General features: G+C 36.6%; 1 protein-coding gene across 3 annotated transcripts in view; it reads left to right on the top strand.

The window, feature by feature from the left end:
* Scm (Polycomb protein Scm) overlaps positions 1 to 25,084 on the top strand; it is a 557,832-nt gene that overhangs the window by 143,087 nt on the left and 389,661 nt on the right. For all 3 annotated transcript variants that reach the window (XM_090396959.1, XM_090396960.1, XM_090396958.1), the window contains one exon: positions 23,281 to 23,429. In XM_090396959.1, coding sequence (XP_090253085.1) covers positions 23,281 to 23,429 — 149 coding nt within the window. The remainder of the gene's footprint in view (positions 1 to 23,280; positions 23,430 to 25,084) is intronic.

Raw genomic sequence — 25,084 nt, 5'->3', positions numbered from 1 at the left:
GGGTGGGGGGGGGGGGGGGTGGGGGGGGGGGGGGGTGGGGGGGGGGGGGGGTGGGGGGGGGGGGGGGTGGGGGGGGGGGGGGGTGGGGGGGGGGGGGGGTGGGGGGGGGGGGGGGTGGGGGGGGGGGGGGGTGGGGGGGGGGGGGGGTGGGGGGGGGGGGGGGTGATATTTCCAAGAGAAAAACAGAGAAAAGCTATAACACTGGAGGAAAAATTTGAAGTTATAAAGAGGTATGAACATAACGAGCACACAGTCGACATATTCAGAGCTATAGAAATTTCAGAATCAACTTTAAGAACAATAAGATATCAAGCAGAGAAAATAAAAAGAAAGTTTTAAAAGTGTGACGAGAATGTCTACAACTAAGATAACACAGAGAAGGGCACCGATTATGGAGAAATTGGAAAGGATGTTGGCCCAATGGATTGAACATGAAAATCAATGTGCTGTTCCGTTATCCACCTTGATTATCCAGGCTAAAGCGAAAAGTTCGTTTGATAATTTGAATGCTATAGATCCTGATCCTAAAGTGCAATCTTTTGCTGTAAGTGCTGGGTGGTTTGAACGTTTGAAGGTGCGGCATGGATTCCATAATCTCAAGCTGGCTGGTGAGGTTGTGGGAACTGATGTTGTTGCTGCTGAGAACTTTCCAGCAAAATTTCTAAGTGTTCAGGAACATGGTTATTTGCCTCAGCAAGTGTTCAATCTCAACAAAATGGGGTTGTTCTGGAAGCATATGCCTAATAGAACATTTCTATCAGTGCTTCATTTCTAACCCAACTCTCAGATCCATAATTTAAGTGGTTTGAACACTGTCTTGTGTACTGTTAGTTTAGTGTTTTGGCTAATGGTCACTTAAACAGAATGGGAGAGGAAAGGTAAGACAGGTGTTTGATGCCAAGCTGCTTGGAAAATACCCACAGGAAGACCTAGGTTTAGGTGAATTGATTCAATCAGAAGTGCTTTAGAAGACAAAAATGTTAGACACAACAATATTGTAGTGCTGACAAATAATAGATTAATTTGGAGGAAAATTGTTGACAGGAGATTAATAATGTAAACTTAATCATGTAATGCTGTCATAGTGGCCTGTATACCCGTTGAGGGTATCAGGAAATTCATGATGTTATCATACAGCAGATGGAGTGGTTGTCATTAGAATCCTGGAATGTGCTTCCATTGAAACCAAAACTAAAAGTCGATGGTGGGGTGGGGGAATCTGTTTCAGGACATATTAGAAACCAATAACTAAGGGGAAATTTTATATTTGTTTATGCTTGAAGTAACAATAAACAGTGTCTATGTTGGTAGCATAGTACTGGAATTAAAATGACCCTCCATAGCAGAAAACTCCCCCCCCCCTTGATGTAAGCAACATTCTTTCAGACATACTGCACAGCTACAAACCAATCAAAGCACAATAGAAGTTTTATTATTGCACTAAAGATGATGTGAACATGTTTGTGATTTTTATTTATTTATTTATTCAATGTGATGGCAGTCATAAGTATGAGTGTTCATAAGTTGATGACTGAGTATATGTATATCGGTGTAACTTATCCTCTTAAGTAACCTTAATAACAAGTTTGTTGATTAAGAAATCGTGTCTTCAGATATTATGTAACGAAAAGAAAAATATTTTTATCCTTTCTTTTAAGCTTACACGGTGATCCGAATGCATTTTGAAAATTATGGAGACAACTACTGTGTTTGAATAAAAACTTTAGTTTAAAATAACTAAAATCTACATTCGGCATTTCGACCTTTATGTCAAGGTCATCTTCTGGAGCATATAACTATACACAGAAAACAAGCTACACTACAATCAAACTGGTTTATTAAAGTTACTGACCAACCACTACAACAATTGTTGGCCTGACCTCTGGTGGAAAAAAAAAAATTATACATCAACGCTAGAGTCCTATTATTAGTGTTATCTGTTGGTTGTAGACATACATTGTGCACAACAACAAGTCTGTGTATCTATCTATATACATATATTAACATGATGATTATATGTACATTCCAGCCATTTGATATGGAATGGTTTCTAATACTAGCTGAAGATTGGCTAGAGTCCTGACTTATGTCTAATGTGTTCTTTCTTGCGTATAGGGATTGTCCGTCCTGTTTCACCAATGTACGGTAGGTTACAGGTGCAGCAGATGCAATAGACTCCAGGATGTGCCAATGGGAGGAGAGGATCCTTAGAGGAGCTGAATATGGTTTTAAGTTTAGTGGGTGGTTTAAAGGTGGCATTGAGGTTATAATGTTGTAGGATTCTGTTGATTTTTTCTGATAGCCCTTTAATGTTTGGGATGGCTATGGTTTTACTGTAATCTAGATTCGTTTTTCGTGTTTGTTGTTGATTTATGGAGTATTTTTGTTATAGCCATTATTTATGAATGTGTCACTGATGATTTTTAGTTCTTGTTTCAGGGCTTGCTGGTTAGAGCAAATTGTTGTAGCTCTGTTTTTAAGGGTGTTAATGACTGGGAGATGGATATAAATTGTTCTACTCTGGAGCGAATAACGAGGGAAGAAATGGTGTAGGAATTGTGGTGTGTGGCAGAATGAAGGGTGAAGTACTGGACGTGGGTAGAAGGAACGACAGGATCATGCGAATAAAATTGGGTCTTGGAGAAGAGCGGGTGGTCGTATTATGTGTATATGCCCCGCAAGTTGGTTGTACAGCAGAGGAAAAAGATGAGTTCTGGAACGTGTTAGATGAAGAAATGAGGGAATTGGAAGAAAATGAGATGGTGATTGTCGGAGGAGACTTGAACGGGCACATAGGAAGACAGAATAGAGACTGTGAAAGGGTGCATGGTGGCCACAGAGTGGGAATGATGAACCAGGAAGGAGAGAGGGTTGTGGACTTTGCAGTAGCGTTTGATCTGGCAATTGTGAACTCGTTTTTCTTCAAGAGGGAAGAACATTTGATAACATTTAGAAGTGGTAACAACAGCTCACAAATTGACTACATTTTGACTAGAAGAAAACATCTTAAGGTTGTGACAAATTGTAAGGTAATTCCAACAGATCAAGTAGCACAACAACACCGACTGCTGTGCGCAGACTTTAAATTAAGATCGAAGATAAGAACTTCTGGTTGCCATGGGATGAAGACAATTAAGTGGTTTCGCTTAAAAGAAGAGAGTGTGAGGAATCGTTTTAGGGAGAGAGTGTTAGAGAGGATTTCGGATGGACTGGAAAGTGTACAAGATTGGTGGAAACATAATTCAAAAGTAATCCTGAGCTGTGCAATCGAGGTGCTTGGTGAGACATCTGGAAAGATTAGAGAGCAGAAGGAGGGTTGGTGGTGGAATAATGATGTACAAGTGGCAGTGACAGCTAAGAGGAAGGCAAAGCAGAAGTGGGATGAGTCAAGAGTGGAAGAGGACAGAGAGGTGTACAAAGAGAGAAAGCAAGAAGCCAAGAGAGTTGTGGCACAGGCGAAGGCCATGGCATATCAAGATCTGTATGATCAATTAGAAACAAAGGAAGGACAGAAAAATTTACCAACTAGCGAAATGTAGAAATAAAGCAGCTAAGGACATCTTACATGTGAGGCAGATCAAAGATGCTGAAGGAAGAGTATTATGGAGGGATGTGGACATAAGAAACAGATGGAAAATATACTTTGAGGGACTTCTGAATGAGGAAAATGCAAGGACTCACAGAGGAGATGGGCAGCCTTCTGAGGGGATGGTGCAGAACATCAGTAGAATGGAAGTGACGGAGGCCATGAAGAGGATGAGGAATGGAAAAGCGGTGGGCCCTGACAGAATTCCAGTGGAGGCATGGAAGGCACTGGGGGAAGAGGGAATTGACCTGCTGTGGGACCTGTTCATGAAAGTTTGCCAACAGGAAAATATACCCGAGGAATGGAGGGAGAGTACTCTTGTTCCCATCTACAAGGGTAAAGGGGATGCACAAGACTGTAAAAATTACAGAGGAATAAAGTTGATGTCCCACACAATGAAGATCCTAGAAAGGGTTCTTGATGGTAGATTGAGGGAGGAGGTGGAGATTGCAAAGGAACAATTTGGCTTCATGCCTGGTAGATCAACAACAGATGCTATCTTTGGGTTACGACAGATGATGGAAAAATATCGAGAGAAACAAAGGGAGCTACATCTGGTATTTATTGATCTGGAGAAAGCATACGATAGAGTGCCAAGGCAAGAAGTTTGGAGGTGTCTGAGGGAGAAGAAGGTGCCGGAGAAATATGTCAGGTTGTTGCAGGAAATGTACAGAAATGTGAAGACAAGTGTTCGGACCTGTTTGGGACAGACAGAAAGTTTTCAAGTAACAGTTGGCTTGCATCAAGGGTCAGCATTAAGTCCGTTTCTGTTTAATATTGTGATGGAGGTGGTAACAGAGGAGGTGAGAGAAGATGCATCTTGGACAATGTTGTATGCAGATGACATCTTGCTGTGTGTAGATACAAAAGAAGAAGCGGAAACTAAGCTGGAAAGATGGAGAAAAGTACTGGAAGAGAGAGGTATGAGACTGAGCAGAAGTAAGACAGAGTATATGTGTTGCGCAGTGGGCGGTGGCCAGGAGTCAGACCTGGAGCTGGAAGGAAATGTCATCAGGAAGGTGAGAGACTTTAGATACTTAGGTTCAACAGTGGAAGAAGATGGAGGAGGTGAGAAGGAAGTGGGATGCAGGATACAAGCAGGTTGGAGGAACTGGAGGGAGATGGCTGGAGTGTTATGTGATAAGAGGGTGCCGATCAATCTGAAAGGCAAAATTTATAGGACAGTAGTGAGGCCAGCTATGACATATGCTATAGAAACTGTGGCCCTGAGGAAAAATAACATCAGCAGGATGGAAGTAGCAGAGATGAGAATGCTTAGGTGGATGTGCGGTGTGACCAGAAAGGATCATCTGAGAAATGATTATGTCAGGGGAACAGTGAAAGTTACGAACTTAGGAGCGAAAATACAGGAGGCAAGGTTGAGATGGTTTGGTCATGTGATGAGGAGGGAGGACGAATATGTGGGAAGAAGGGTCATGCAGATGGATGTGCAAGGAAGGCGGAAGCGTGGGCGGCCAAAGAAGAGATGGAGGGAGCTGGTAGAAGAGGACTTGAAGATGAAGAACTTGGATGTGGTGACAGCCCAAGACAGGAAGGTGTGGAGGAGACTCATAACAAACAGTGACCCCACTTAAGTGGGAGAAGCTGCAGAAGAAGAAGAAGAAGAAGAAGAATGACTCCATATTTTTGTGATGGGTGGTGGTATGAATTAGCATGTATGTATTGGCCAGTGTGTGTCAGTTTTTGGTAGACCGTGAAGGATAGACTGCCTGAAGGAAGACATGTGACTAGTGTGTCTAGGAACGGGAGCGAGTTTTGATTTTCGATTTCGATGTTAAATTGTATGCTTTCGTGTTGTTTGTTCAGGTGGCTAAGGAATGTGTTTAGTGTTTGTCGCCCGTGCGGCCAGATCGCGAACACTTCGTCAACGTATCTAAGCCAGATTGTCGGTCTTAGCGTGGCAGAATCAAGAGCCCTTTACTCAAAGGTTTCCATGTAGAAATTAGCGATTGGGGGGATAGTGGTGAGCCCATGGCTGTACCTTCTTTTTGTAGGTAAAATTTGTTTTGCCACACGAAGTAACCAGACTGTAGTACGTGGGCAAAGAGGGCTGTAATGTTGTAATGCTACTGAATAAAGGACTTTACTATGCAATAGCACCTAAAAAGGTAAACAAATTGGATTTTATCTACCACATAGAAAGAGGCATCAGGTCCCTACCTAACAATATAGTCGATGAAATACGATTAGAAACTAGTAATGTCCTAAACATTAAGAAAACAATACAGAACAATCTCACAAAAACAGAACTAGCAGCAATTAATTCATTAAAAGCCAACCAAGACATAATAATAACGAAAGCGGATAAAGGCAATGCCACTGTCATCCTTGACAGGTCAACATAAATCAACTAGTAGCTGATAACAACACATATAAACTGGTAAATTATAACCCAACAAACAGGATAAAACAGAGAAACTACTCAAGTCCGTCACTTCTTGGCCACCGGACACGGTTAAAAAACTCAAACCCCACTACGCCTGCCCCCCCCCCACATAAAGAACGTTATGTTGGAGGTTTAATGGATTTTTTACAACACTCAAAAAGAATTAAATTAGAATTTAATACTCCTGTATTTCGTCCTAGTCACTAGGACATCTACGGGGATTACAAAGACAATTAATGTAACATGCACACAAAAACTTACAATACTAAGCCCAACCACGTGGGTGACACGTGGTTGGGCACGTGTCACCCACGTGGTTGGGCGTGGGTGACACGTGTAACGTCCTATCTAGGTGGTAAAGTCCTATCTAGGTGGAGCACCCTCTAAGGGCGGTAGTAGGTGGCCTGGAATGTAAGGTGGGACCTCTGGTGATGAGTGTTTCCCAAATCTTCAGAAGCTTAATGCAACCGTATTTGTTAAGATTTGGTTGGTTTCTGAGAGCTGCTGCTGCTTCTAAGAAAAGTCTCTCTTTCTTGAATTTGCTGTGGTGGAGCATGGTGGTTTCTTCCATGATACTCTGTGGGTGGTGTCCAAAACATGGTCAGCCAAGCCTGAGTGGCCATAGTTGTGTTTAACGATGTACGACTTGTGTTCCTCCAGACGGATGGATGCTGATCTGCCTGTCTGTCCAAAGTACGCAAGCTTACAGGAACGGTACTTTGTAAAACTCTAGGCAGAGAGAGAGGAGGGAGCTGATCTTTCGTAGAACGGATAAGGGTAGCAAGTTTGCGGTAGGGCTTATATGCTGTGTGTAGGTTATACTTTTTTAGTATCTTGGCTATTTTTTCCGAAGTGCCTCGGAAGTAGGGTATGGTGATGGCATTTTTAAATTCTTGTTGACGCGAGGAATGGGGGGGGAGAATTGATTATTTTTTTGATACTGTGTTCGCTGTAGCCATTGGAGAGGAAAGTTCTGTGTATGTTGTTAAGTTCAGTAGTGAGGGCGGTTCCACTGGAACAAAGATTGTGGGCTCTCTTGGTAAGGGTTTTAATGATGCCATATTGTTGTGAGGGGTGGTGGTGGGAGAGTTTGTGAATGTATCTGCCTGTGTGTGTGGGTTTTCTGTATACAGTGAAGGCAAGTGTATCATTGGGCAGGCGCGTGACTAAGGTGTCTAGGAAGGGTAAACAATTGTTCTTTTCCTTTTCCATAGTAAACTGGATTCTTGGATGTAGGCTATTGAGATGACAGAGGAAAGAGTCTAACGTGTCTGGGCCATGAGGCCAAATGGAGAACACATCATCTACATATCTTAGCCAGATAGAAGGTTTGAGTGGGGCTGAGTCTATGGCTCGTTTTTCAAAATCTTCCATATAGAAATTGGCAAGGGGGGGTGAGAGGGGGGAACCCATGGCGGTTCCTTCTATCTGCTTGTAGATTTTGTTATTCCAAGAGAAATACCCAGAGTTGATGGCAAAGGAAAAGAGATCTAAGATGTCAGAGGGGAAAACATTTTCTAAGAGAGATAAAGTGTCAGTTAAGGGAATATTGGTAAACAAAGAGGAGATATCAAAGCTTACCAATATGTCTGTATTGTTCAAGGTTAAATTTTCTGTGAGGGCTTTAAAGTGGGTCGTGTTTTTTATATAGGAAGCTGAATTTCCGGTGAGGGGGGACAGAGAGGTGGCCAGCTGTTTAGACAGTCTGTAACAAGGTGCATTGGTGGCATCTACTATAGGTCTGAGTGGGGAATTGGGTTTGTGGATTTTTGGTAAACCGTGTATTCGGGGGGGACGGGAGCGGAAAGGTTTAAGTTTTTTCGTGACGTCAGGGGGCCAGGAGGTTACTTTTTTAAGTAAGATTTTTAATTTCTTAACTTGTGTTTTTGTGGGGTCGTGTTCTAGCGGGATGTAGGTAGCGCGATCGCATAGGATAGTATTCATTTTACGATTGTATTCGCTGGTATTAAGAACATTGGACAGACAGGCAGATCAGCATCCATCCGTCTGGAGGAACACAAGTCGTACATCGTTAAACACAACTATGGCCACTCAGGCTTGGCTGACCATGTTTTGGACACCACCCACAGAGTATCATGGAAGAAAACCACCATGCTCCACCTCAGCAAATTTTCAAGAAAGAGAGACTTTTCTTAGAAGCAGCAGCAGCAGCTCTCAGAAACCAACCAAATCTTAACAAACACGGTTGCATTAAGCTTCCGAAGATTTGGGAAACACTCATCACCAGAGGTCCCACCTTACATTCCAGGCCACCTACTACCGCCCTTAGAGGGCGCTCCACCTAGATAGGACTTTAGTGTCACCCGCGTGGTTGGGCTTAGTATTGTAAGTTTTTGTGTGCATGTTACATTAATTGTCTTTGTAATCCCCTTAGATGTCCTAGTGACTTGGACGAAATATAGGAGTATTAAATTCTAATTTAATTCTTTTTGAGTGTTGTAAAAAATCCATTAAACCTCCAACATAATGTCCTCATAGCACTTAAGCCTCTACACAAGAAAACATAAAGAACACACAACACTTTATAAACAAAATTAAAAACATAACACTCAACAAAGATGACTTATTAGTCAGTTTCGACATTTCTGCCCTTTTCACTGATGTTCCCATCAATGACACAATTCTCCTACTACAGAACAAATTTCTGCCCGACATTACGGCCCTCTTTACCCACATACTACAGTCTGGTTACTTCTTGTGGCAAAACAAATTTTACCTACAAAAAGAAGGTACAGCCATGGGCTCACCACTATCTCCCCCCCCAATCCCTAACTTCTACATGGAAACCTTTGAGCAAAGGACTCTTGATTCTGCCACGCTATGATCGACAGTCTGGCTTAGATACGTTGACGACGTGTTCGCGATCTGGCCGCATGGACGATACTTTAAATACTTTAAATAAATAACACATTTATTTAAAGTATTTTAAATGATTTATTTGCAGTTGTCATTTCAATGAATTTAGCTTGGGAGGCATTCAAGATTTAAAGATCAAACCTAAGGCAGTGAAAAACTAATCCAAGAGATGACTGATAAAAATCAGAATTAGCAAATGACAAATTACTTAATCTAAAAGAGTAGTTGTTTCATTCACTGAAATTGATTTTAAGGTTCTTGGAAAACTAGTGAATACAATCCTTAATGAATTATTGAAGCAGAAGATTAACTAATTGATATGGGAATTGAATGAAATTCATCAATGCTCCAGATTGAATAATGTATAAATAAATAGCTCACAAGATGTACAAAATGAAAATAAACATACCATCATCATCAGTTTCCTGATATGTACATTCAAGGGAGGGGGGGCTAATATGACAGTAGTATATCATTAGCTTCACTTTAATACTAATCTCTTATCAGCAATTTTTCTCCAGATTAGTCTGTTGCGTGGGTGCACTCCATTATTGTCATGTCTATCATTTCGTTCTTCCAAAGCACTTCTGATTGAAACAATCTACCTAGACATTGGTCTTCGTTTGGGTCTTTTTCTTGCCATCTTGGCATCAAACACCTGTGTTGCTAACCTTCCCTCTCTTATTTTATTTTAGTGACCATACATCCTTCGATTAACCCTGCCCACACATTCTTGAATGCTAACAATGTCAAGTTCCTTTCTAATATTCTCAATTTTAATATGATTATTCTTCCATTGATGCCATCCATTCTGGCTACTAATTTTTCTCAGAGCTCTTCTATCTTTGTCTCTAAACTTTGATCAAGTAGTTTGTTTTTAACCCGACTCTCAGATCCATAACTTGTAAGTGGCTCAAACACTGTCTTGTATACCACTAGTTTAATGTTTTAGCTAATTTCTGTCTCATTTCATATAAATTTATTCAACTAGCTCTCGAGCATCTATATTCTGTTGGCTATTTGCATATTAAATTGCCATCTTTATTGCAAACTGTGGCTAAATAGATGAAATATTCTACTTGTTCTATAAGTTCTCCATTAAAATTACAGTTGAAGTTTTCCGTGTTTCTGCCTATTTTCATACTTTTGATCTTTTTTATTGCTGATTTCCATGCCAAATTTGTTTTACATGCACTCTTGTCTTAGACCTGATTTTGCATTTTCCTGTATTTCCTTCAATTCTAACTGCTAACTAACTTATGTATTTGCCTTGTATAGTGTTCCATTTACACCATATAATTTTGGTGTTTTGAAAAACTTTTTTCTCTAGGCACCTTGTATGTGTTTTCCATATCTACAAAACTTAAGTCCATATCATTGTTATATTTCCATGATTTCTCAATTATTTTTCATAAAGTGAAATTTGATCTTGACATCCTCTGTTTGGCCTGAACCCAGTTTTCTCTCCAAGTTTCTTTTCCATAATTTTTCTCATCCTCTTCTCCAATCTTACCTGGACTTAGTAAAGAAATTCCTCCAAGTTCTCATATTCAACTGTATTTCCCATTTTTATAGATGGGAACTATGAGAGCTTTACTCCATTCATCTGGAATTCAACCTATTCTGACCAAGTCATCTGAATTATGCTGTATAGCAGGAAAGCAGCTGGTTTAGCCATAAAACCAGTGTAACCAAAATATCACTATCAACAATTAACAGTCATTGAAGCTTTTCTTTTATTATGTGTTTTCTCTCCACTAGAATTTGAACTGTATCTTTATGTTGGAACGTGGTATTAGTAATGACTAGTCTATGTCCTGAGCAGAAATCCAGTATGTACTTACCATTATTCTTCTTCTTATTCACTAAATGTCCATGATGTCCACGTGATACTTTTTAAGTTCTTCTGAAAGTTCGATTTCCTTATGTTGATAGTTCCTCTCTTCGCTTCTTTTGATGTTGGGTTTGTCCTTCTAGAGGTTGAGTTGAAGTTCGTATACATACCATATACATACAATAACAAAAAAATTAATGCACCTACTAGAAGTTGCTAAAGAGGACTTCATGCATGCTCACAAAATACCCGCCAGGAGAAAAAGACAGCAAGCCAATTGTCATCTAGTTATGTAACACAAATGTTAAAAGTAAATAGATTGTAGAGGTATGGAAACTAAACCAAATTACAGCTGAACAATTTGATGAATAACTAAAACTGATATCCATCCATATAAATGGCCACATAACCAAACTTAATAACTAACTGGTTTATCAGTCAAAGCAAAAGAGAGCAAGTGGAGTGGTTAAATATGAATTGGGTAAAGTATGGCAAACTGTTCATGATAATGATCACCTGAAAGTGATATTATGGATAAAAAAACACCAGACAACCTCAACAAACACAGTCTATGAAATGTGTAACTTAGTATTGGATGCTGTTGGATCCTACTTCATCTTAATTTATACCTTGGATCCGACATGTTATTTACTATGATGTTCTTAAACAAAATAGAAGGTTGCTAATAGATTTCTAATTCAAATATAAAGAAAATTTATATTTAAAGACTGCGCCACTTTATATCTGAATTAGTTCAAGAATTGAAGATAAACCAACTCACAACTATCTCTCCTTTTAGGTGTTAATATTATATATACTGGCTGAGTATATTTGACTTATTTAATTTACCCGCTTTGGTTCGAATATTTTATGAATGGTGCAGTAAAAGAGATTCAGGCAAAATACAACTTTAGATAAACAAAAACAAACATTTAATTTTAAAATCACAAATTTTACACAAGTTTAAATCAGTAATTAAGATATCACAAACATTTTAACTCCTCAGGTAGATTCAATCATTCAACTCATACAATGGTAAATCTGTTGTCTCTATAATACAGTCTTCTCACAGTTCCTTAAGTTCCAAATACAACAAAAATTGCAGTAATACCTCTTCACAAACAAACACTTTTAAATATACACTTTAGCTAATTCTCCGCAATAGTTACTGTTAATATAAGGAAATTCTAGGATGAAACTCATACACTTCTCTGTATAGAAATATTAATGGTTGGAATAATCTTACCGATAATCTATCTTCATCTACTTATACATATACACTTTTTATAACTGTAAACACTTTAAACAGTAAACGGCACTCATTAAAAATAATTCTTCTAAGCAATAACTGAATTAATCATCAGTCACAATACACATAAACAAACGTTGTTGCATAAAGTACTACTGATCACTCATGAAATAGGGCAACACGATAATTCCTTAACTTTAGGTTTTATATGCACAGTTGTTCACTCTTCCGGCAGTCAATTAATTCTTAGACACTACAATTCTAAACACAGCTATCGGACATGTTATTTACTATGATGTGAATTTTATGAATGGTGCAGTAAAAGAGATTCAGGCAAAATACAACTTTAGATAAACAAAAACAAACATTTAATTTTAAAATCACAAATTTTACACATAAGTTTAAATCAGTAATTAAGATATCACAAACATTTGGAATCGGAAAGAATAGTAGAGCTGTAAACTTTACAGCTCTACTATTCTTTAGTAACTTCGTGCTTTGCTTCAAGGTTCTGTGTGTCCTTGAAAGGTCGGCCCTGAAATTAAATCTCAATTCAAGTATTGCTAGTCTATTTAGTAGTCACTCAGCTGTCTTCCGTAGCTATAATCATTATTCTACAACTTATTAGCTAACTGCCTCTCGACTAGTAGACTATTAGCTGCTTGAGTGACTTGCCGACTCGCTATTATCGCACTGTGATTCCCAAATGCTCTGATTCCAACCTAATTCTAATCCTCTCTCTCTCTCTCTGTTTTCTTATTATTCTCATTTTCTGCTTTCTTCCCTTTTTATATCCATCCTTCCCGCCCAAATTGTTCTCGTGATCTAAAACTCTTTTTAATAAACTTTCTCCTCACCTGGTGTTTCAAAACGTGCTGCTCACTTACATACGTCTCCATGACAACCAAACAAAATATAATAAAATTGAGGTATTGCATAACGCTAAACTTCTACAAATAGGAATAAATAAGGAGTATTTACATTTCAATTAATGCGCAGTTAAATTATCAAATACAAGTTCTTATAATATTAACATAATAATAATTAAAATAGCTTAATAATATTTAATACAGTCTTTTCATTATTAATACATATATCCTTCATTAAATAATTAAATATTAAATAAGGTTAAAGGTAGTTATATGAATATTAAATTATAAACAAGTGAATTACATTAAATAATATTTACAAGTCTAGCCTGGAATGATGGAAGATCATGTTGGATTCTGAAACAAATAATAATTACTCCAATCTCTATATAATCAGAATCCAACAATGCTATCTACTGAAAGAAGCTGCCCCAGATGTCCACCCACAAAAGCTTTTTTTTTTTTTTTTTTTTTTTTTTTGTAAATCTATTTTTATTATATATATATGTATGTATACAGTCATCACTCAACTTACGTCCTCTCGAAGATACGTCCGTGAACCCATAAGGGAATAAATAACATTTTCGGCTATACTTTCAAACAAGATGCAAGCGAGCGTAAGGTAAAGCATGCACAGTGGCAACAGCGCTTTCATCGGCAAACTCCCTCGGCAGTCGGCACGTGTCTTCAACAGTTTCTCTGTTGATTTTTTATCTGAGAAATGGGTTATTTGTGTATTTATCATTAAATATTTCACCATGTTTTGTTCAACATGACTCCTACACGCACAATCAAAAAACTGTGAAGAATCGCAGAACAAGAGGCGACCAATTGATCTTGAAACGAAGTTGCAAGTTATAAAGCAACATGAAGCTGGTAAGCCCATCAATGTGATCGCACGACTTCAGATGGTCTCATTCTACAGTGACGATCATTTTGAAAAATAAGGATAAAATCGTAGAAGCTGTGAAAGGATCTGCTTCCATTAAATTGACGATAGTGACGAAGCAACAACAAGGTCCTATCAGTGATATGGAAAAGCTACTTGCTCATGAATAGAGGACCTGAACCAAAAGCGCATACCCCTTAGCACTGTGACCATAACCACTAAGGCACTAAGTCTCTTCAACATGTTGAAGGAGAAAGCTAAACACGGATTATGACTACGAATTCAACGCTTTTTTCGGTTAGTTCATGAGATAAGCAGTGTTTTGTGCTGCATAATGTGAAAATGTATAGAAATCTGCAAGTGCTGAGAAGCTGCCAAGGAGTTTGTGGAAAAATTGGATAACATTATTACGGAGGAAAATTATTTGCCACAGCAAATGTTTAATATGGATGAGACGTCCTTGTTTCGGAAAAAAATGCCCGAGCAGATATTCATCCACAAAAAGCTAAAATCTATACCTAGTTTCAAAGCTCTTAATGCCCATATTACAATTCTCTTACAGGTAATGTGGCTGGATATGAACTTAAACCATTTGTGATATGGCACAGTGAGAATCCATGAATCTTCAAAAACATTAGGAAGCATTCTCCCAGTTTATTATCGGGGTAATAAGAAGTCGTGGATGACTCAATAATTGTTTGAGGATGCCTTAATCAACTGTTATGCGAGTGAAATAAAAAGCTATTGTGTGAAAGAAAATGTAGAATTTAAAATTTTATTAATTCTAGATAATGTTTCAGTTCATCTGTCTTATGTCTGTGATCTTCACGAAGTTCAAGGTCATGTTTCTCCCTCCAAACACTACTTCATTGATCCAACCGATGGATCAGGGAGTTCTTGCTGTGTTTAAGGCTTACTATCTATAGAGAACTTTTTCACAATCCATTTCTGCTACTGAAGGAAATGACCAGACTTATGCAATTCTGGAAAACATTCAATATTTATTTAAATTAAGGGGATACTAAATCCCACATAGTTTTAAAACCGAATAAGAAACTCAAAGATTGGAATCAGAGAGTTTCTTGCCGAATATAGTAAACTATAAAGTATTGGCGACCACTGGCATGAGCAAATGCAAGTGACCCTAGCACGTAGTGCAATACCGGAAGACTCGCAGCAAAGTCGGTAAATTCTGATCGCTATTCTTAGGTATTTTCCATAATGTAAAATATAGGAAAATATAGGAAATGTAAAATATAGGAAAATATAGGAAATGTAAAAAACACATTTCCTAGGAAATGTGTTTTTTACATTATGGAAAATACCTAAGAATAGCGATCAGAATTTATTGACTTTGCTGCTTGTCTTCTGGTATTGCACTACGTGCTAGGGTCACTTGTATTTGCTCATGCCACTGGTCGCCGATACTTTATAGTTTACTATATTTGGCAAGAAACTCTCTGATTCCAATCTTTGAGTTTCTTATTTGGTTTTAAAACTATGTGGGATTTAGTATCTCCTTAATTTAAATAATGTTTTCATTGCCAAAATGGAGCTTATTAGCTCTTTATACTTAAGTCATTGAAAACATTATTTAAATTAAGGAGATTAAAAATATTAAAAATATTGCTTTGGCTTGTGATGAGGTGACCTCTCAATGTACGAGTGGCATATGGAAAAAGACATTAAAAAGGTTTGTGCATGATTTTGGAAGTTTGTAATAGTAGGCCTAGCAAACAATCTGAATCTCGAAGTGAATGATGATAACATAATTCAACTCATAGAAAGTTCCCCTGAAGAGTTGACCAACGAAGAATTGGTCAAACTGAAGTAACAACTGTTTCAGAAGAGGAAAAACAACAAAAGGAAGAGGGGAAAGAGAAACAGGAAGAGGTAGTTAAACAATTTACAGTGAAGGGTTTGCAGAAATGTTCTTTGCATTTAGCGATGTTCTCCAACTGGCTGAAGATATGGATCCCAGTGTCAAACGCTACTTAATAATAGAAACCAAAGTACATAATGCGTTTGCTTGCTTTGAACAAATTTGTGATGAAAAGAAGAAGAGGAATAAGCAAAGCACATTGGACATTTTCATCAAAAAAACAAAGATTACACCGGAAGAGCCACAGCCTGATCATTCATACAGGGAAGGTAATGAAAATGTGATTGTGTAGGAAGATTTGGATGATTATTCTCCTGTTTTATAGTGGCAGTAACACACAGTACAGTTTTATAACAAGGTTTAAAAATTAAAATGAAAGTATACTTATTACAGTTAAGTCCCTAACCCATATAACTCTGTTGATTTAATGTATCAACTCACGTCCTGCCGGATGGAACGGAACCCGGACGTAAGTCAAGGGATGACTGTGTGTGTGTGTGTGTGTGTGTGTGTATATTGTATTTTATTTCTTTTCTACTTAATCAAGTAAGTTTGCTCTAGTGAGCAAACATTGAACTTTTTCAAGTCACTACTGACCTCTAGTAAATGGAGTAGTGAGGTCTTGCACAGGGCAGTGAAATTCATCTATCACCTAAAGATAATTACAAACATCCATGCCCATTTCAGGATTTGAACCTACAGCTTATTGATTGGAGAGCAGATACACTAACCACTTGACCAAAAGGCCCTGTTTCCAACCTGGCCAGTATAGGCTGGAAACTGGGTAAACTGAGCATGGTTGCCAGTTAACCAGCTTGCAAATGAATACAAGAGAGCACTTGAATAACTTATGTCTATGTGCAGCTCTCAACTGCAAACACTAATCTAACTTTAAAAAAATTTTTTTTTTTTTGTTAGCACTTGAAACTCATCTAAAAATGTACCTGTATCATGTAAATATTAAATTATTATCAAGAACGAATTATTATAATTTAATGTTTCTCTTCTTAGCAATTGAACAGTATCAATATTATAATGGTAAGTGAAATATGGATCACACAACTTGAAATTGACCATTATTTTCTGATTAGTTATGTGTTGACTGTAAGGATGATAATCATTCGAATAATTAATAATGTATGCTAGGTAAAGATAGTTTTCTTAATAAATCAAATATGCAGTGTCAAAACTGTAATTTATGATACAGCAATGGATATATTTATATTTGCTGTTTACTGTGTATGTAGTAGTCCAGTTGATATATTTTAACTGAGTTAAAAGTATCCTCAAGACATTAAAATATAAGATTGTTATGCTAGTGTTGATATAAATTTGGATTTATGTAAAAATTATAGCAAGATTGAAGAATATAAAAATATTTTCATACAGGCTTCTAGCATACACAGATGGTAATATAAGTGAGATGATCACATATAAGCAACGCCATAGTATGAAGTGTCTTCTACTATCTGTTTTAGTGCTATACTGATCATTACATTATGCTGTTGATTGCTCTTAACATGATAGCAGTGATATAAGCTGTGCAGTAAGTCAAAAGTGCTATCAATTATAAGAGATTTTGAAAAATTCATAAAAAAAAATATATCAACTGTCATATGATGATCTGTTAGATGTAAATTGCATAGATGAGACATTCATAAAAATGATCACACATGCAGATAGCAAATCACAATAAAATTAGTAGTGAGGATATTTAAAAATGGACATTCATATATATGTTACCTTACTAATGAACTAAAAAATATATATGCTTGAAAATGATTATAACAGTTTTTCTAAATACTTGAAAATTAAAAAAATAAAAAAAGTATGCAAAAGAAAGCTACTTCACCTAACGAAATTTCTTTCTTGTACGAACGTTGAAAGTAACAAATGGAGGTTGATAATTGGCATTAAAAAGCAGTAAACAAATATATTCCCTGGGATCAGTGATATTACTGTGGTATTTAATGGAGTGAATGATCACTTTATTAACTATTATGATTTTGATATTCATTATGTAGATAGACAGCCTAGACAAACTGCTACCCCCCCCTCCCCCACTCAATGGAGGAAGAATTAGTTTATCTACACACACAATATATCTTTTTCTATTTTTTATGATGAACCCATCAATGGTGGGAAGGTCAACCTGTAGTACTCTTGTACCATGGAAGGGCAATAAGGAACTTATTCACATTTTACTTGAAAATGTGTGGGTTATATTCCTTAGGAAACACATGGTGGAAGACTGTTCCAGAGGGTAGCAGTGGAAGGGATAAACAAAGAAGAGGGAGAAGTTTGTTCTCTGGGTTTGAAGTTGAACTATGAGAGGGTGTTTGTTAGCTACTGCACATGTTTGAACAGGTTTGCAGGAGTGTGGAGAAATATTGATGCCAATTCTGATGTACAGTATCCACAGAAGAATATAGAAGATGCTGGCTTGGGAGACTGAATGCCTATGCGAAAGTGTGTGGAGTGTATTAGTGAGAGAGGGGAGGTCGTCAATCAGTTTAACTGCTCTTTTCTGTATAGAATCCAGTATTTTCAGGGAGCTCTTTTAAGGGCACTACCCCAGATGTGAGAGCAGTATTCAATGGTTGGGAAGATTTGTGATTTGTGTAGGATCAGGAACTGGTTTTGGAGTTGATTAAAATAATTCCCTGAGCGGAAGAGAGCCTAACTTTTTAGATTCAATGGAGGCAATATTTGTGTTATGTTTAGGTGAAGAAAGATTTGAGATTAGTTATTCCAAGAAGGTGAATCTTATCTTGAATAGAGAGTTGAGTATTATCAAGGGTAAGATTAAGAGAACAGGCTTCTATTTGTGGGAGGTAATGCAAAGCCGTATTTTGCGAGTGTTGACGTTAATGATTTTATCCAAACTCCATTGATGAATGTTTTGAAGAACAGAATTTGGAGGTTTTTGTGATTTGTAGGATTTGTCACATGAAAATGAATACAATGTGCTATCATCAACAAAACTGTATACTGGATTGATAGTCAGCTGGAGTAGATGGTTTATGTATGGAAGGAAGAGGGTGTATGCAAGAACCTTTGGACCCTAGCATTAGTTGTATCAATAGAAGATAGGAGTCATACACCATCACTCAAAGTGAGCATCCATCCAAAAAGCTAACTACCAAATTGCAGAAGTCAGGTGACAGATTGAACGAGGAGAGTTTTCTTAATAGACCTTTGTGCCAAACTTGGTCAAAAGGCTTATAGATATCAAGGCTTTTGAAACACTTGAAATTCGCTGAAACTTTTCATGGTGTTTGTCTAGAGAAGGTGATGTAGGTTAGTAGATACCCTGTTGATCAATAGTGGCAGAATCCATACTGTCAGTCATTTATTAGATGAGTCTTCAAGCTAGTGTAACAGTGGGCTGTTAATACTTCATTCCATTACTTGAGAGAAATTGGGCTGCAGTTTGAATGTAAAGATGTGTTATGCTTCTTACGAATAGGTTGTATATGGGCTAGTTTCCAGACTGCAGGATAGATAGATACCAGTGGAGCGGGAGTCAGATCTGGGGCACAGATCTTTAAAACAATTTGCGGGATGCCATCAAAGCCAGATTTTTTGGTATTCAGTTTGAGCAAAATTTTTCTGATCTCTTTTTGGCAAAATGTCAAATGTGGCATTGAGTGTTGTGTGTTTGGAACGGTAGGGGGATGATTACCGTGATCAGTTATGCAAGAATTGGATGAGAAGAAGAAGCCAGGAAGTTGGCTTTTTCTCTGGGCGATGATGCAATAGTCCCATCTAGGTGTAACAGTGGTGGGAGTAGCTTTGGGCAGGAAATGCAGTAAATGAGGATGAGATAGAGTATGTATTAATTGAGCAGGGAATGGGATATAATGATATAAAAATGATAAAAACTAGTAAATCCTTTGAACTCTAGAAATTTAAAGGTGGTAACAGAAAGAAATAAAAAATTGCAGAAAGCTATCAATATTATCAACAGTTTTGCATAATCAGCAAACAACTGATTATTTCTCTTTAGATTATTTTGTATGGTTTACATGTACAAATGAAACAGTAGTGGTCCTAGCACAGAACCTTTCTGCACACCGCCAGTAATTAGAGCTATAGCCATTACTGATTTATTTGCATATTCCACTACTGACCTGTTTGCCATTCTCGATATTTTGCAGATTAGGAACTATTTATATAGTTGCTTCCTACTGTATTTTTAAAAAATAGCACTGTGAAATTTTCTCTATATAATGCAGATTATGCTTTGTGCTGTAACAGATAATTGTAGTTCTTGATTCAAAGAAGTCTTTCATAAATCTTTGAATACCTGTCAACCAGCAGTTACAATAAATTGCTTAATGAAATAAATTCTGAAACCTCAGACTATACATATAATTAAAGATTGAGAGATTGCCTCATGGGACCTAAATGGTGATTTTTATTTTAAACATATATTATAAAACTTTACTGGAATGTTTATGCAATATATTCTATATTCTATATATATTCTGTATGCACTATATTTATATATTATGTGCATTGTCATATAAAATCATTCTAGATGCAATCATTTGATTTTATAGTGACTGTATATTTTTTTAGTAACTACTATGGCTTACACACACATTGTACAGCTCTTTCACTAGTTAATTTTAATTAACTTTAATTAGGAAAATAAGAATTTTCCTAATTCTTATTTCCATTAAACCTGTTAAGTCATTTTTATTATCATTTGCACAGTATATATATGTTATATTTTTAATATATTCTTTCAAAAAAACTACCTTGTTCCATAATCATTATTCCCTAGTAAAGTAACATATTGTTATCTCACTAACTGTAAGGTTGAGGAGAAAAGAAGAACATCTCAGAGACAATCATTCTCAGATAACATTTAATGTCACATTAAATTAACTTTTGTTTTTTATCAGACAATTTTGGTTTTTTAACAATTCGTACTGTTTCTGCAACATATAATTGAGTGCTATATATTTTAACATGGTTGTAATTTGTGCTCTGAAGATGGTTTAATCTAGCAAAATATTGATAACCAAAGAAATTATTCATTCAATTTGTTCTTTGATGTTTTTATTATTCTATACTGAAAAACTGCTACTTACTTTGTGATGTTATACCTGTAGGAGGTTAGAGTAATGCAGCTTGCAGAGTGCGCTCATTAGGCACCACTCTCAAAAAACGAGTCACTCATGCTGTATGCTCCTGTCCTACTCATTTTCCTAATATTTCACTTACTACTATGATAGACAACATAAATAATTATAGAGCCTGCAGCTAAAAAAAAAGACTGAGGCCTTAAGGAACTAGCCTAACCTCGGTAAATATGGTTGTATAAAACTGACTCAAATCTTGGATGACTTTTCCTGATAACTTTAGTCTAACAGCCAAGAACACCCTTCCCACCTTATTGGGGAAACTATTCTAGTCACACTTACCCTGTGCAGTGACTGCATGCAAATATAATTTTTTTTTTCTTTGTTCACTAAAGATGGCATTTGACTTTGCTAAAATATTGGAAGTATTAATTATAATATTTCTAACTAACATATAGTATACGTTTATTTCCTTAAATAATACCACTATGGATGACGGAATGACAAACATATAAGCCTTTCCTTTAGAAGTACCTGTAGTATTTACTTAAATTTGGTTAAACATTAACAAGCTTTATAAAACTAAAAGGAATAATTTTTAATATGTGAAGTATGCTAATATCATACTTATTTTTTCCTGAATCTATTTCTATCTATATCTATTTCTAGTTATATTGATAACTGTGTTCTGAGTTTTAAACCTAAGTTAATATATATATATATATATTAACTGCATATTTATTAAGCACAATATTAACTGTATATGTATTAACTATATATCACCCTGTGGGTATGTGTGTGTGTGTATATATATATATATATGTTAGGATGAGAGTAAGATGTAGAAAGTTTTTTACCTTGGGTATATATTATGTTAAAGATACCAAGCAATTTTATAAGCTAGGTTTTTAATCATTTTTCCGAAGTAAGCAAACAGACAAGTAAGTCAAGTTTGCGGCTGCACGTAGTGCAACTTGTTGTAAAGGTGGAGTAAACTCTGATCACTTTCCTTCTGTTTGCTTACTTGGGAAAAAGGATTAAAAACCTAGCTTATAAAATTGCTTGGTATCTTTAACATAATATATACCCAAGGTAAAAAATCTTTCTACATCTTACTCTCCTGAGATTTAGTTAATGAGGTCAAAGCACCTTATGGCAACTTGTTTAGGTAAAATATTTATAAGCTCTGTATTACTTCACCCTTGGCAATTTTTAGGTCTGGCTCCCACTGACGAGACCTCAATAAAAGTCAAAACTGGTCTTGGGTAGTGATCATTACCTTAATGCATAGCATCATACATCTCCTCAAGGAAATGTACTTTGCATTAGGGAAAAATTCTAAGGAAAGTGATGAGAGCTTACTCCACCTTTACAGCGAGTTGCCTAGTGTTGCACTACGTGCAGCTGCAAACTCGACTTACTCGGGAAAAAGGATTAAAAACCTAACTTATAAAATTGCTTGGTATCTTTAACATAATATATACCCAACATAAAAAAACTTTCTACATATGTATATATATATATGTATATATATATATACACACACACACACACACATACATACATACATACATACCCACAGGGTAATCAAAATTAAAGTATCCCTATTTAGCAGGGATACTTTAATTTTGATCCTTGTGGAGCGCCATCCAGTGATCCAAATGTGAAGAATTTATTCTTGCAAATTTGCAGGAATACATTCTGCGTCATGTGGAAGTGATATAAAAAATATAGTTCCAAAATTCACCACCAGGTGAATTTTGGAACTATATTTTTGTCACATAACTTGGCTGGTGATAGGAGGGTTTAAAAAGATGGACATGAGATTTTCCTCCTCATTCTGGTTCTTAATACCATCCAGTCCACAGTGATGACACTAACCGTGGCCTTTGCTAACTATTGTTACTGCAGTTGTGGATCAGGCCATGAATAATAGCATTGGTCATATTGGTTCCTGCAGCACACTTGCTATCAGGACACATGGATGTGCTTTACATAACCGTCTGGAAAATTCTACGAAAGATTCTGGATTTCTATCCATTCAAGATAACCCTGAAACCTGAGTTTGATTGTTATTATGATGAGAGGAGTCTTTATAGGGACTTTTTTTTCAACTTATGGTGAGTTAGCTGATTTCGTATGGAGGTAGCAGGGTTTTTTCATCCTGCACATATGCAAATCGCCTACGAGAATACACAATTTACAGACAAAAAATACTGTTTCTGGTGGTAGTAGACAGTGGATGTCACTGTGTGTTGATAGTAGGAGTGTTGTTGTGTAGTACTAGTAGTATATGGATGCTTAAGCAGGGGAGATGATGAGTTTGGTGTGGTGGAGCAGAGCACGCCCTTGCAATGAGTTCTTGGAGGTGTCATGTAATAATAATAATAATATATGAAGGCTGCTATTATAAAATAAATTAGAAATAAGCTAAGAAATTTTTCTTGCATGATGTTGAGGAGTTGATAAGTTGAATTCATGGTTAGTTTAAGGTGTGAATAAATATGTTACATATTTTAAATGGATGCATAAATCGATGCTTGTGCAAGGCATTTATTCACTTGTTTGATAAAGACTTTTTTCCTTTCCTCTAGCTTCAGTAGGAAAGGGTCGCACAAAACCATGTTGTGCATGGTGTGAAGATAGTAAAAAGGATCTCAAATATTGTATAACTGTTGGACACACAAAAAAGGATTTCTGCTCAGAGGCATGCATGCAAGAGTTTAAGAAATCTTTTCTGAAGGTAATTTGATTTTCATTTTGGATCTAAAAACTCATTGTGAAACTGTTTTTTGTACATTTCATCCTTTTATATATTTATTTGATTATTTATTACTAATCTAAAATTGAAATGCTTCAGATTATTGTAGAGTAGTAGTAGACAAGTGAATAGAAAGGTGATACAAATGAATATTAAGTTCTATACTTCATCATTACTTGGCAAATGGTAATAAAGAAATCTTTCAATCAAAACACAGAGGTAGAAGGAAAAAATAAAGATGCAGTTTAGTTCATAGGGTTTAAAATTACTTTCAGTTTGATTTTTAACTGTATTAAAAAAACAAACAAACAGTAAATTATAAGTAATAGATCAGATCACATGAACATTTTTCATGAATGAATTACTAAGATGTGATAATTCATTAAGTTGTTGACGTCTGAATAGATTAATATTTAAGGAGGATTTCAGAAATATCTGCAAGAAAACTATTCTGGCAGATAGGGGATTTATAATCATCATATTGTTACATGATTAAGCTGGCATTGCAATAAATTCTTATTAACAGTTTTCTGTTAAGAAGAATAACAAATAACATGCAATTTTCCAAATTGCATGTTATTTGTCAGATCTCCAGTTATTGTCAAATTTTGCATTTCATTCTGGTACACTATTAACTGCATCAGTTTATCTAGATCTTGGTCTTTTCTTGATCTTTTTCCTTACATCAAGTAGGTGTTTTACTGACTTTTTTTTCCTCTTTCATTCTGTTTAAGTAACCATGCCATCTTACCTTGACTCTCTCATGTTATTAAAGGCTAACAGTGTCACTTTCCTTCCTAATATCTTCATTTTCAATATGATTCTGATTGATGTCATGTATTCACTCATCAGTTTTGCTCAGAATACTGTCACTATGGTCTGCAGTTATTGATCAACTGTTTTACATCTAACTCTCTTATCAGATCTATAGCTTGTTTACATATTTACATTCCTGTCTCGACTAACCAGATTTCCTTACTCTGTTATCTGTTTACATATTTAATTTTCATCTTCATTAAAAATGTTATGTTATTAGCTGAAATATCTTATTTGTGTATGTGTCCAGATTCACAAAATTTACACATAGATGCCTGTTATATTCCCATGATTTTGACCCTGTTGGGTCTGAAATGTTCTTGAGCATTTGTCAGAAAGATATCTGGAATGGTAATGTGGTGCCTTTTTTCTGGTCAGGTTCCTCCCCTTGCCAAGGCTGTTACTGATGTAACAATGGCAACATCTCCTATAGATAGTATATATATATATATATATATATACTACTTGGCATCAATCTTGCTTTTCAAGTGATCATTGCAAATCCCCTTATTATTCCACAAAATACTCTCAGTTTTCCATTTCTGATTATTTGTCAGAAGGTTATCAGGAAAATGTTCATAGCCTTGATACTAATAATTCCTCTCACCCAGATAGTATTCCTCCATTTGTACTGAGAGATTGTGTTCCTAGTACAACTAGAGTACAATTCCCATCCTGTATATCACCTTCACATGCTGTTCTACTCATCCAGCAGCATGAAAGCAAGCTTTTGCCAGCCTGGTTGGCCGAGTGGTTAGCGTATCCACTCTCCAGCCAAAAGGCTGCAGGTTCGAATCCAGCCATGGGCATGGATATTTGTG

Source organism: Typopeltis vanoorti, chromosome 8 (assembly GCF_054136105.1).
Source record: "Typopeltis vanoorti isolate ZY-2024b chromosome 8, IOZ_Tvanoo_1.0, whole genome shotgun sequence".
In the NCBI taxonomy this organism is placed as follows: Eukaryota; Metazoa; Arthropoda; class Arachnida; order Uropygi; family Thelyphonidae; genus Typopeltis; species Typopeltis vanoorti.
Note: the sequence above shows the minus strand (reverse complement) of the source record. Positions and strands in the feature narration are given on the sequence as shown.